Source organism: Parasteatoda tepidariorum, chromosome 9, assembly GCF_043381705.1.
Source record: "Parasteatoda tepidariorum isolate YZ-2023 chromosome 9, CAS_Ptep_4.0, whole genome shotgun sequence".
NCBI lineage: Eukaryota > Metazoa > Arthropoda > Arachnida > Araneae > Theridiidae > Parasteatoda > Parasteatoda tepidariorum.
In genome coordinates, this window is record NC_092212.1 from 13557038 (window position 1) to 13571992 (window position 14955).

At 28.3% G+C, this 14955-nt stretch overlaps 2 protein-coding genes across 4 annotated transcripts in view; both read right to left on the bottom strand.

Moving 5' to 3' along the window:
- LOC107439965 (uncharacterized) overlaps positions 1-976 on the bottom strand; it is a gene marked incomplete in the record, with an annotated part of 14167 nt that extends 13191 nt beyond the window's left edge. Inside the window, 1 exon segment of the mRNA XM_043050211.2 lies at positions 791-976.
- An 8871-nt stretch (positions 977-9847) lies between these two features.
- The window catches only part of LOC107439956 (adenylate cyclase type 10), a 44031-nt gene continuing 38923 nt past the window's right edge, over positions 9848-14955 (bottom strand). The window contains exons 20-22 of one of the 3 annotated variants that reach the window (XM_043050204.2): positions 13515-13587; positions 12735-12865; positions 9848-9991 (exon numbers count right to left, since the gene is read on the bottom strand). In XM_043050204.2, the coding sequence (XP_042906138.1) occupies positions 9980-9991; positions 12735-12865; positions 13515-13587 (216 nt within the window). In that variant the 3' untranslated portion in view covers positions 9848-9979. Of the gene's footprint in view, positions 9992-12734; positions 12866-13514; positions 13588-14955 lie in introns of those variants that run through there. The other 2 variants (XM_043050206.2, XM_043050205.2) reach the window with 2 other exon arrangements.

Genomic DNA, 14955 nt, shown 5'->3' on the forward strand with positions numbered 1-14955 from the left:
ATAAGATTTTAGGATTTTTCTTTCTTTTTTGAAAGATGTTTACCTTACCATCATTTTGGAAATAATCATTAGTGTATTACTTCATCGTTTTTTCTTCTTTTTAAGATTATTTCCGAATATTTTTTTTTAAAGTTGGGTTTAACAATAAAAAAAACAGCTTTTTGTAGCGATTCAGGAAACCGGAAAAATCAGTTATCCGGAATAGCGATGGTCCCGATCGTTCCGGATAATCGGTTCCCTACTGTATATAGTACCTATATTGCCAAAAAGCAGTCAAAATGAATGTATTGTGAATGCGTCAATAAATTTGTTTAAAATTAACTTTTAAATTTTATATATTATTTACAGTTCTGTAACAAGTTATTAGTAAATATTAACAATAAAAAAAATTATAGGTTGTTCAAAAAGTCACTAAACTCTAAGAAATTGTGTTATCATTGTTTTTCTAATTGAAATTAAAAGCAGTCAAAATGACTTCCTTAGGCAATCTAGTGTTAAATCCACTTTCTGACGTGTCATGCCGAAAAACAGTTTTTGACGTCAAAAACTAACCATGGTTAATTCAGGAAAATTACGTTTCTATGTCTGGTTTATTAAATTTTAAAATTAAAGTTTTGAATGAATAAGAACAAGAAAAATTTGCGCAAATTAGATTAGCAGCAAAAAAGATGTAAGTAAAAACAGCTTATATAAGGTATAATTTAAAACAAAAATTCTTTAAACTATGATTTTTTACACTTTGATTATAAGTAAGAGAGCTACAAAGAATGTACAAAATTTTCTTTCATACCTGTAGGAAATCTGTTGGATAATAGGTTAGGGCTATATATTCTAAATCCAAAACTTTCAGGGCAATGTCATAGGTTCTGGAAGATACTAACGATTGCGATAAAATACTGATTATTTTAGTAATTTCTTCAGCATGCAAAAGAGGAAGCCTGAAAAGAAAATAAGTATATCCATTATAACCTATGAATCACTAAATGAAGAATCTATAAGTAACTAAAATGCTTAGTAATCCAAACAGGTTAAAAATAAATATGTAGGCTATGTGAGCTAAAAATATAAAAAAATGTGAATAAAGCACAAACAGAAGTACAGAAATGGACATATTAGAGTTTTAATTAGAAAAACAATAACCTTCCTCGGTGTCTAAACACCAAACGATGGTAGAAAAGTAATGAATTACATTTGCAAAAAAACATGCAATTAAACTACAGAACAGAACCCGTTATTCGGAAATCAGAAAACCAAAAAACTGGAACGAAATTCGATAAATTTTCCCGCCATTAAAAACAATTTTTTTTCTTCCTCATAAGACTTTAGGATTTTTCTTTCTTTTTTGAAAGATGTTTACCTTACCATCATTTTGGATATAGTCATTAGTAGAGCCCGGATTTTGATGACCTAAAAAGTCTTAACTAATACCCTTAAAAAGTGCAAAAAATGCCCTTAAAAAGTGTGAAAAATGCCCTTAAAAATGCGCTAAATATGCCTTATGACATGACTTAAATAAAGTTAAAATATTAAACTAAAACAATGTTTTACTCTTTAAAATTATTATGAGTTATTTCAAAAAATATAAAGCAATGCAATACTTGTTCTACGTCCATTAAAGTTTGAAAAATATGTTTTATATCTTAAAATAACAAAAAAAGAGGAAAATATATTGACTACAAAGCATTTTCATTTTGTATAGAAACTTTAATGAATATAGCAACTTCCATCTCATAATATTACTGAATATCAGAATTACATTGGATTATTCAAAGTTTTTTGATATTTTAAAATGTAAACGAGCGTCTCTTGTTTGAAAGTAAATTTTTATTCCTGGAGAAGAAAATTTCCTAGAAAATTGTAATGTTCCAAACTATACAAATCAGAGAAAATGGGAAAGCTGTAACAAAGAATTACTTCTAAAGATTTTATATCAATCAATAATATAATGAAAAAACATAATGACATGCAGGTGGGAGCTGCAATATGAAATTTAAAATTATGAGACAAGTGTTGCATTTCATGTAATAAAAATGCCCCAATAAATAATGAAAATTGGAAAAAATTAACAAAAGGCTTAAAAAATGCTTTAAAAGGCAAAATACGCCCCAAAATTTTAAAAAATGCCCTATAAATCTAAAAAAAATGCTCTAAAGGTCAAAAGATGTCCAAAAATGCAAATGTCATCAAAATCCAGGCCTTAGTCATTAGTGTATTACTTCATCGTTTTTTCTTCTTTTTAAGATTATTTCGAAATATTTTTTTTTATGTGGGTTTAACAATAAAAAAAACGTCTTTTTGTAGCGATTCAGAAAACNTTAAAAACCCAAAATTTTGGTGTAAGCTATAATAAATATAAATAAAAAGCTATTTTTAGCTATTTAAAACAAAATTTAGTTATCATAAATATAAGGTAATTAAGTAAAAATAAACATAATATAAGTCTTCCATCTATTATGTTTTCTGATATTAAATCCACTTTCTGACGCGTCATGCCAAAAAACAGTTTTTGACGTCAAAAACCCAACTCTGGTTAATTCAGAAAAAGTATGTTTCTATGTCTGATATATTAAATTTTAAAATTAAAGTTTCGAATGAATAAGAACAAGAAAAATTTGCACAAATTAGATTAGCAGCAAAAAAGATGTAAGTAAAAACAGCTTATATAAGGTATAATTTAAAACAAAAATTCTTTAAACTATGATTTTTTACACTTTGATTATAAGTAAGAGAGCTACAAAGAATGTACAAAATTTTCTTTCATACCTGTAGGAAATCTGTTGGATAATAGGTTAGGGCTATATATTCTAAATCCAAAACTTTCAGGGCAATGTCATAGGTTCTGGAAGATACTAACGATTGCGATAAAATACTGATTATTTTAGTAATTTCTTCAGCATGCAAAAGAGGAAGCCTGAAAAGAAAATAAGTATATCCATTATAACCTATGAATCACTAAATGAAGAATCTATAAGTAACTAAAATGCTTAGTAATCCAAACAGGTTAAAAATAAATATGTAGGCTATGTAAGCTAAAAAAAAAAATGTGAATAAAGCACAAACAGAAGTACAGAAATGGACATATTAGAGTTTTGATTAGATAAACAAGAACCTTCCTCGATGTCTAAACACCAAACGATGGTAGAAAAGTAATGAATTACATTTGCAAAAAAGCATGCAATTAAACTACTTTGAAAAGTTGCACTTGCAAAGTGGTAACTACCATCATTCAATAATGAAAAGAAATATAACTATCATGACTAACTAATAAAAAAATTTAATTAAAATTAATATTTAAAATACTAAACAATTATTTAACAATTATTAAGTATTTTTTTAATTTTGTCAACTCATTTTTATTACTTAATTATCTAATCTCTTTATAGAAAGAAAATGCATTTTTTTGGGCAATTTTTTAACATGTATTTTTATATTTAAAAAAACAAACAAATGGAGTATTAAACAATTTAAAAAAAAATAGTTTAAATAAAATGGAACGCTGAAATTATTTTACACTATTTTATCAAAAGTCTCGTTAAGAAAAGTTTTTTTTTTTTTCAAAACATTGTTGTGTATAATATTTAGAGTATTACAAATATACTAATTTTGCAATTTTACTTTTTGTATAGAAGTGATAAAAAGAATTTTATTTCCATTACATAGTTTTTTTTTTCATTTACGAGTTGATAGGAATTTATCTAATTAATATTTCTCACTATAGAATTTCCGAGTGCTGCACAACCATCGCTCTGAATTTTAAAATGGATACCTTTATTATTTTGTGACCCTTTAATATATGACCATAATACAACTTTATGATAAGTATAGAATTGTGTGGGTGTTTCTTTCTTTGCCATCTATGTCTTACTTTTCCAAAAATTACTTTTGTCTAAAATTGAGAAACAGAAAAAAAATAGATTACATCACGTTTTAAATATGCTATGCCTCTTTCCTGCTAAATGACACTGCCTAGATAATGTCGGGACACAGTCTAACATGATCTGGTAGCTATATTCCATAACACTCCCAGTCAAAATTCATGGAAGATAGGTTACAGTATCTCAATTATCAACGATAGGCACACAAGCCTAAAGCATAACAGAGAAATATAAGGAAAATTTTATTTGTAATTCCTGCTATTAAATCTGATCCGTTAAATTAATTGCAAAAAATTTGAAACATATTCCTAATCTTCCTTGTTGTTTTAAATTTCCGAAGGTTTCTCAGTATTGGAAAGTCATAATATTAATTTGTTGCTATAAAAAATATTTCAGTATAAAAAAAAAGAAAATTTTTTTTCCATCATTTCTATAAATATCTAATTTTATCCTATCAGGATTTTTGCATATTTCCATAGAATAAAAAATTTACACTCAAAAATATATCTTTTTTACAATAAAAAAATTTATTCTTTAATGTAAAAAAAAAGCTAAAGATCTGATAAAATTAAGCTAAAGATCTAATTTATCCTGCAGATCCTTTTATATTCCTTGAGCCTCTGAATCAGCAACAGACAGAAATTGAACCCTATTCAACTCTTGAAACCAGTGCGACGGCGATCACTGGTCAGACCCTCTGGTCCTATCTCTGATCACAGATCAGAGGTAGGAAGAAACAAGTGTGCATGCGTTAAGTCACAGCAACATGCAAATTGTTGCTGTTGCAGTCGGTATGAAGGCCCCTTTAATGTTTGCATTTCATTCCTTATAAAATTTCTAAGTATTACGTACATTTAAAATAAACAAATTAGTCCAATAACAATTAACATACCTCTTTAAAATGCGTCTGAATTCTCGTCGTCTAAATACACCAAAAAAGTAAATGAGCTCCATCCCAAATATTTCTAAAGCTTGTTGAGCATAAACAATTGCCCAGTATGTGTTTTGCAGAAGAAGACAAGACTTAAGTAGAATGAAAGAAAGAACATGTGAATTAGATATATATGTTACCATGAATGACCTAAATCAAGAGAATGTCTGAAATATTTGTTATATCTGATTAATTTATGCGTTGATATTATTATATTTATTCAATATTTTTATATCTACTGAGGATATATTAGGAGAAACATCAGCATAGCTGCCAACCTTAGGAATAAAAAATTAGGAACACTATATGCGACAAAATTAAGCACCAATTATGAGAGTAAGACAAAAATTTAACAATTGAATATTAACATTAATTGACAAATATTTAGGTAAGTACCTTAAGTAAATTAGTAAAACAAAACTATAACAGCTATTGGAATAGTATTTTAAGCTACTAAAAATTACTTCTGTACAATAATCACAGGAAGCTTGTGGCGATCAGAACTAGGGTTTGATTTCAAAGCAAAAATACTGCAATTTTAGGAAAATTCGGATTTTTAAAAAAAATATCAGATTTGATTTAAAAATTAGGAACAAATCCGAAAAATTCTGAACAGTTGGCAACTATGCATCAGTCCGAAGTACCGGCTAAATGCATACTGAGCAGTGGTACTCAACAGTAAAAAACATTGATGTAGGGCATAACGGGCAAATGTATATTGGGCAGTGACATTTAACTAAACCTAGTAAATATTTCAGACAGCAACAATGTGATTGTCATCATTTACCAGTGGAAGCTGACTCAATTATTTGTATCTTACACAGGGGAACAATTTTCTTTGTTTTCTTTCGCCTAAGATTTTTAAGGGATTTTGGATGGGTTTGAAGTCACTTCACTGATTTCTTACCTACAATCGGTTTTTCTCTACATGCTACAGTATTTTTCTTAAAATACATTTTTGGTCTATTTCATGCTGAAATGTACAAGTTTGAAAACCTTATACATAAATGGAGACACATAGACGTTGCTAAAATTTTTTACGGGAGTTTAGGGGCCATCGTCAAGACAAAAACTGCATAGGAACTCATACCCGGAAATATCATACGTCAATAGCTTCCCTATTATGAACTATTTTTCTGAGTGCTTCTGAACAGGTCATGAAAAAGAAGTGCCCTTAGCAATGTACAACAATCCAAGTTTCTTTTTTCTTTACTTCCATGATGATAAAAATGCAATCTTAGCACACAAAAAAAAAAGTCATGAAGACGATTTATTTAAATGCAAATGAATTAAACCAGTTCATTTTTTGCAAAAACTTTAAGTATCATTATTGAACTTTACACAGTGATTCCATAGAAGCACTATATTACATCACCTTTAAGCACTTTTAAAAAACGCTACGCACCTTGTTGTTTTTGTTAATGATTTATAATTTTGTTAGTTTATACTAATTAGCTTTAAAGCTTGAATTTAACCTACATATATGACTTCATTGAAAATTAACTTATTGATTGAAATTTTACCTAACATAAACTGACAATGCTCAACACTAAAATTTTAAGCTTCGTATTACATGAAAAAAAAAATCAAAGGATGGTTGAAACTATGCCTGAACAAGGTTAAAAAATTTTCTGACCTTTTCCTGATTTCACCAGATTAAATTTTTCAAATTCTCCTGTTTTTTGTAACCATTTGCATAAATTTAATTGGTAATTTTTCAGTTAAGCCTTATTATTACGCATAAAATGCATTACAAAACACTTATACTTGCAATTAAAGTTGAAATTAAACACATTTAAAAAAAATAAATACGACAAAGACAAAAAATAATTGTGACACAGAAAATTCAAAATAATTATGATTGACTCTTCAAAGTAATTTATTTTTCCTGACTATTTGAATATTTTAATTGAATTTCCTGACTCCAGATTTATGATAAAATTTTCTGATTTTTACCAGTTCTGTGGCCACCCTGCAGATGCAAAAACAAAAAAATAACAATGAAGAAATAAAACAAACAAAAAAGAAAGGCCACAGATACCTCTTGAAATATGAATGCTGCTAACATTGATTTAACTTTTTTTTTAATTATATGCTTAATATTTTTTTTTAATATAATATTTCTTGCTAAAGAAATTTTAAAATGTATATTACTACTGCTTGAGTTCTCTTCATAGAAGCCCTAACTACATCTTGGTCAAAGTGCCTCTCCTCTGGATTTGAACTTTCTCGAACAAAAGCATAAACATCTGGAAGCATACTTTCAGCAGTTTCAGCACAATATAAGGCCTAGGGAAAAAAATTTGACTAATTTATAATAAACTTTTAAACTGATGCTTCTTTTTAAAATTATTTTAATTTTAACCCAGACAAACAGTACAAAACTGAGCAATGTTACTGCAAATAAGTTTTTTTTTGTAAATCTGAAACATGCTAAGGATTCTTAGTTTCTTCTTTTTATTATTACTTATGTGATAAAAATTCAATTAGGTAAGTGAGAATTTACCAAGTACACCTAATTTATTTAGAACACAGTAGTAAATTGGACTCAGGATTTCAAATTTTACATCTTGTTGTTGTTTCTAATGCCACTTGATACACTAGCAAGCCTGCATGGTGAAACCGAGCAAATTAAAGGCAGAGAGTGCATTTCTTGTTTTTCAGTGGCACTATCTATGGCTAAGAATTCGTCTTCAGCCACACACCCGTTTATAGGGCGGACCCATTCATACATCCACAGATCATAATTTTCGACCTGGATCAGAGAACCGTCCAATCTAGTACCGGCAGATGTATTGATTTGTAATGTGAACATGGAGGACTTTGCAACTTGACAGATTTAACGTGCATCAGTGACCATTTACTACACGGGGAGACTTCGGCCGGCGGGGTTCGAACCCACGAACTCTGACCAGGTTATCCCAGAAAAGATTTACATCTGAAAGAGCTCTATTAATAGTGAACGTATTCAAAGCTCAAGAAAATGAAATTCACATAGAGAAGTTATAATTTTTCTTTAAACTTCGTGTGTAAATTTTACTTTACACTAGCAGGCAAAAAAGAAAGATATTTAATATTATATTTTTTGTTTACTTGGAAAAATGATTGCCAGAATCCCTTGTTATTATCCATCACCCGTTTTTTTAGAAATAAATTAAGTAAGAGCTTTAGTGGAAGATACTGGGCATGATACTCTGAGAAATTTAAAAAAAAATTATAAAATAGAAACTAATTGACTGATGTCGTTAAAATTTTTCAGTTCGCTATTTAAAATTACATTCTTTAGAATAATGTATAACGTGTATAAATCACAATTCAAAATTTTTTTACTGTTGTTAATTAAAATAACAAAAAACTGTTACAAATTATTTTTGCCTAGAACTATCTTTGAATTAACAAACTTTATAATTGGGCACAAAAGTTTTAAATTTTCTTAGAAAGTTTTTGAGAAATGGCAAAATACGTAAATCTAACATTTAGGCGATCAACTTTTGACCTTTTTCCTGACCTAACTACAAAGACCATATTTTCTAGATTATCGCCAATCCTATATTTTGAGGGTCATGAACCAAAATTTATAAAAAAAAAGGTATATTTACTCAGAGAGAGTGTGTTTTTGTACATGGGTGAAGACGCAATCAATCGAAATTTAAAAGTTAGATAAAAAGTTATACAAGGTCTCTGGCTTTCTTTTTTTTTGCACTGAATGACATTTTTTGCAGCATAAAATTATTTTGCCATTGTATTGAATTTAGATAGGAATAAATACTAATAAAAATAATAAATAAGGTCACCTGCACAGGATAGTTAATGTCATTCCATGCTTGAGCTGATTTTTTAAGATAGTAAGCACCAATCAACTTAATACCCATGGAACAGTAGACAAATGAGATTACTTTGTAAAGTCTTGGTCTCAAAAGTAAACAAACACATTCTTTGAAAGATGTCTGAGAAGGCTGACTGGAATATAAAAAAAATTAAATAAATCACTACATCGTAGAATTAACACCATAGAGTTAAATGTTTTTACTAGATTTCAGCAATAAATTGAAATTATCAAAGTGTCCAGTCATTTTGTTACTGACCTGTGGTATGTCAGATACGCCAAAAATCCTTGAGGGACGTGGACAAAAAAGTTATTAATTTCTAAGTTAAAACTGCACTCATAGAAATTTTATTTGATAGAAAACATGTAAATTCCCATTGGCAAAATTGCTAAGGTCAATATCATCAAAGTAATTGTAAAAGGTCAAGTAGATTTTAAAAATGCTATGATGCAGGAACGGTTTTGAAACTATGTATTGTGCATGGCTCAGAACCAATCCAAACTTCGGAGAGATGAAGTAATAATTTTAAAATTTTGCATACATATTGTTGTTAATTAATGATAACTTTTAAGTGCCACTCCCAGGTTGGTTCAAAAAGTCTATGATATTTAACAATTTATTTAATCTTGAGCTGTTTTTAGACAATTTCTTCCAATCATCCTCACTTGTAGAGGCAGAAGATTTTTCAGAAGAATACTATATCAAATTTAATTTCTATAAATTTGAGTATTTTTTATAATACTTATTGTTAAACAATTGTTTTGGTAATTTTTAGTTTCTTCCAGAAAAAATGCAAACACCGTTTAACATAGATATTGATGCGAAAAAATATTTCCATGCAATTTAAAAATTGCAGATTTATGATTAATTAAAATGAAACCGATTCCCATTAGCAATATGAAATTATATAAAATAATTTCGTTAAAAAAACTAAGTTTTGTTCTTTTCAAAGAAAACCATTTGGTTTAAATGAGCCAACCCTGAAGCATGCTTTTGTTTTCTTTATTTAAAAGAGAATACATTTGTAACTTTTAACAGTTAACCTAGAAATAATGCAACAATAAAAAGATAAATATCTGCCTTAGAGCAAAAATAATTAGAAACGCATTAAAGTCTTTATTAACGAAATTTTTCCCCAAGCCATATTTATATTTTATTCATACCATAAAATATTTTAAGCAATACTGTAAAACTAAACTTACAGTGTCATTTCATCATATTTTTCTGCCATTTGAACTTTTTTGGACATTTTAATCTTGCAATAATGGCAAAATTGCCCCGACGTTTCCAACGTACGAGCAATCTCTAAATGCATTGCTTCACATTGTTCCGCTGTCATGAAAGCCTTAATCCATTGTCTAAAATAAAATAAAAAATATGTTAAGAAAAAATAAAATAATGTTTTAAAAAACTATTGAAGCAACATTTTACAAAATTATACTTGAACAAAGTAAATTTAACTGACAGTAAATAAGTCAACAAAAAAAACACCAACTTCCAAAATAAAAGTTTATGTTACAACTTGTCAACATTTTAACAGAGTTGTACTTTTTAGTGCGTGCACAAAACAATTGGATACTTGCACTTCAAGAAGAAAATCTCGAATACCTACACATATGACCTATAACATCAGTGACATCTGATAGTTAAAAGCAAACTGGTGTGTTAAAGTTGAGTTAAGTTTCTCCACATGAGTCAGAATTTTAATTAAACACAGCATCGAATTTATCGAAAATTTTTCTTGTTTAAGTCTTTTACTTAACTTAGATTTATTATTTGTTTATGTATTTTATTGCAACCATATTATATTTTTGTTTTGTGTACCTGGCAACTTGGTGTTTGTTAATATGACTTCATACCTGTCTTTGCGTTAAATAAGAAATGTATGGTGAAAGAAATGAAATGATTGTGAAGAATTCTTTGGGAAAGAAACTAGATTATGTCACTTAAGAGAATTGATATTTGATGGGCTTGGCTTTAAATCACTGGCTTCCGCTAAGCCAATGAAAATTTTCCATTTTTGAATTTATTCCATGTTTCTGAATTAAAAGAAGGAACAAAATTATTCTGAAGTATAACTGAAAATAATTTAAAAAAACAAAAACCTGGATTCATAATTTCTTTACAATTTTACTCATTCAGATTCATTTTGAATCTTGTATTTTTAGAGCTTAACGGTAAACAAAAATCCAGTATACAGACACACACGCAAATTATTATATTTATAGATAATTTTGCTGCTTATTTCGGTGGCTTTACGCTATGATATTAAGCAACACACTTTTTGGTATTTCATCCCATCAAAATATAGACTAGTTGTATTCGATATCATCTGGCATAATGTTGTTGCTCGGGGAAACTCGTAATATGTATTTAAAAATTTTCTCAATCAAGCTATTTTCTCCTGTAATTATACCTTGGAAGGACTGTAAAAAAATCTGTCATGAAAATTTATAGTATTTGGTGCAGCTGTAATCGGCATCAAATTTAACCCATTTTTCAACCCAATCCAGAAGATAAGGAAACTCCTGGATCAAGTATAGGGAGAAATTTGCCTTCATGGAGGACTGTTTGATAGGATTTACATGGAGAGGAAAACCATCAAAACCTTCCGCAATTAGCCTGATGGCAAGGGAATTGTAAACCATTATTCCGTCTATTGCTGAGGATGTTTTATGTCAGCACTGTGGTCGGTGCGAACCGGGTGCGGAATTCGTATCAACCAGTCATCCCTGGGAATCTGTTCAACTCATTGGAAGGGGAACGCTCTATCCTTGGACCCACCATGGCTCCGCTCCCCCCTCCACATTAATAGATGGATCTAGCATTTTAATATTAAACAAGCATAATTTTTCTATTTCTTGTTGTTTTAAATATCGTGGAATTTAATTTCAACTACGCTTTTAAAAATGAATATCAAACTATTATTCTTGGAAAACTGTACCTTAAAAGCTCTGTACGAAATGTGAGGCATTGATGAAGTCCAACTGGCTTCGTAGGGGTTTTATAATTTCTCATAATTTGCAAATTATTNCATCTTCATTTATTTCTACAATATAATAACTTAATGACAATTTTATCATTTTGTTTAGAAAAATCAATATTTTAATTCTCAAAGCAGTATTTAGCAATACATTTTCATCAGATTTTTAATTGTTAAGTAAACCTCGATAAAAATTTTCATACCAAGAACAGTACTGTAGTTAGATACAGATTTTAATCTAAAGTATTTACAACTATTAGGTGAATAAAAACCGGGATTTTTAATTACAAAAAACAGTTTTGATGGAGTTTTTGATGAAAAAAATACAGGCTTTTTTCAGGTTTTTTAAAAAATAGTTTAAGTTTTGTTCTAAATTTTTTAATGAGATGACAGAATTTGTTCCGAATATGAAATTTAAATATTTGGTAACTATTTATAACTTGTTTTGTTGCAATGTAATCATTTAAATTTCTACAATTAGTTTTATTTCTTAATGACAAACACGTTACATAAAAAATTAAATTTACTCAATTAAAATATCTCACATTTTTTATTGCATTAACACAGGTTTAGTTCCAAACTCTATTTGCATAAAATTATATATCATGTTAACCTTCAACTGTTTGTTTAAATGACAATAATTTACAATTATTTTGCTTATGAAAATAAACCAATTGCTCTGGTATAGTATATTCTGAAAAAAAATCTACCTTGGAAAAAAGTGGATTTTTTCAAGTGGGCCAACCATAAAAACCCGGGCGGATTTTTTCAGGTCAGGCCCACTTTAACTAACTCTAGATATAATGCTCACTATCTTTAGTTATACTAAATTTAAACTAAGTAATTGCCTGCCTCTCTGGTTCTTTAAGTTTCTTTTGCTCTCTGCGTCTGTTCTCAATACGGTTCTTCCTATTTACCATGGTAGTTGTCTTTTAATCTTGCCATTTGAAATTTTTAAAAAATATTTACAGCTTAAATTGGTATATTTATATAAATTTGTGATTCGTTTCATGTTATCAATTGGATAACGTTAACAACAATACTCTCTTAAGTAATTACATTAAGCGGAGACAATTGTATTTCTTAACAATGCATGAAATTGCACCAAACGCACTTACCTGTTCAGAAGATAATTTAGTTATTACTGTCTCAATCAAACGTTGAGTAAAATTGCTTCCCATTAAAGCTGCACACTTCAATATCAATCGATCTTGTACAGGCAAATAATTTAAAGTGGATTTAACAGCATCTACATAAATAATGTTAAGCACTTTTTTTAAGAAATTACATGAATTTTTAAAAAAACATGCAAAATATAATGTTTTTTTTGTTTAAATTCTAAATAGAATTTCACTCCTATGAATCTCCTCTTAATAAGCTTGACCAGCCGAGACTAAAATTTTATAGATTTTTTTCATACTTTCTAGAGTAGATTTTTTCCTAGTTTCTCTTTTGAAGACAGCAGACAAAATTTCCTAAAAACTAATGCACAAATTTCACTAAATTTTTGAAGATTTTTCCCAAATTGATTTAACTAAATATTGAATAAAGAGTTTCTTAAAGTACAATTTATTATACAAGGCAACAGCTGGGTTAAATTTTAATAAACATATAATACTTCTTACATACTACTCTACCAAAAAGCTATAATTTCTTTCAATTTGTCTGCGACCGATTAGAAAACCATGGTCTGACTTTCCATTGGCCATAGAAGAATACTATGATATACTTGTACGTATATATTTTTTTAAATCAAAAAATGGTCTTTTTCAGGCTTCTTAAGGAGATAAAAAAAAATATTAACAAAAACCATCATTATTTTTCCTACATGAAAAATCGTTCAAGTATAACGGGGTAAAAATGATTTTGTTTATGTATAATAAAAAAAATATACTTACCACTCACAGTATCAGGAACTTTGAAAGATTTTAAGTCTGTTATTCCAGGTTTGAGATCCAACAAAAATAATTCCTAAAAATAAAAAAAAAATTTATTAAAAGTAGTACCAAAAAATATCAATAAGTTTAATATAAAAATGAAACAAAAAATGTGTACATGGTAATACAAAATTTAGATTTTAACTTTTTATTACTTACACACATCAATTGAGTTTAATTGAAAACAGATTTAACTTAGGGCAAGAAATAATATATTATACTTGCTTAGTTTTATTTAATTTTTCTATTTTAACCACTGTGTTTGATTTTGTTTTTCTATTTTTTAAAAAAAAGAGGATATAATAATTATGTCATTAAATATTTTAATGTTGAAGATTATTGTAGTACAAAAAATCAGTGGAGGAAAACAAGTTTGCTTGCTTTTTTAACTCATATTTATCACTATTTTCTGCAATATTATTTAAAATGATGAGCAGACAGGGTTGCCACTCAAATCTGGAAAAAAATTCACTGTGTTTTCCCTGTGCATGTTATACGAAATATATTAAGAGGAAATAACACTTACTGTGCTCTTGTGTGAGCTATATTGGGCTAACTATATTTATTAGTTTCAATTACTGGAAAAACAGCTGAACATACTTAAATAACGCTATGGAAAATGAAATAGTTTAGTATAGCTGAAATATCATGGTTAAATATCCCATAGATTACGCTTTGAGTGGTCACCATTTTTTAAATGACCAAAACAAAAAAAACAAAATTACCTCTATTTTCCCAGTTTGAAAAAAAAAATCAAAATTCCCTGCATTTTCCCTGTTATTTTAGGTGATTTTCAAATTTCCTGTATTTTCCAGGTTTTCCCCTTTTAACCACCAGGAAAATAGTCATGATATGTAGATTTTTACTGCATTAACAGGGAACAGGGATGAAATTAAATTAGGACTAATATATTCAATACTTAGGGACTTACTAATTAAAAATTTGGGACTTATTAGGGATCTAAAAAGCACCCACAAATATTTATACAAATAAAATAACAAATCGAATGCATTTTATAATGGTAGAAAAACTAATTTTTTTCATGCTTAATGAGAAATTTTTTTTTACAGAATTATTTACAAATTTAAGTGTTTTAAGACAGAGTAAAAATATCATCCATAATTATAAAACTAGAAATAGTATGATTTATTGATATGTGTTTCAGTGGCACAAGATGCACCTTCATTAGTAGGATAAAATTGTACGGACAACAAACAGAAATGAAACAGTTGGACAAAGGTTATGTCAACTGACGAAATAAACATACATTTAAAAGTGTGAAAACATTTAAAGGTAACTTTTAAGAAGCTAAAAAATGAGTAATTTCTAGTTATTTAATAAATGTGGTACAACTGTGAGATTAGTAATTATTGAATTTTTATTTTGATGATATGAAAGGCCT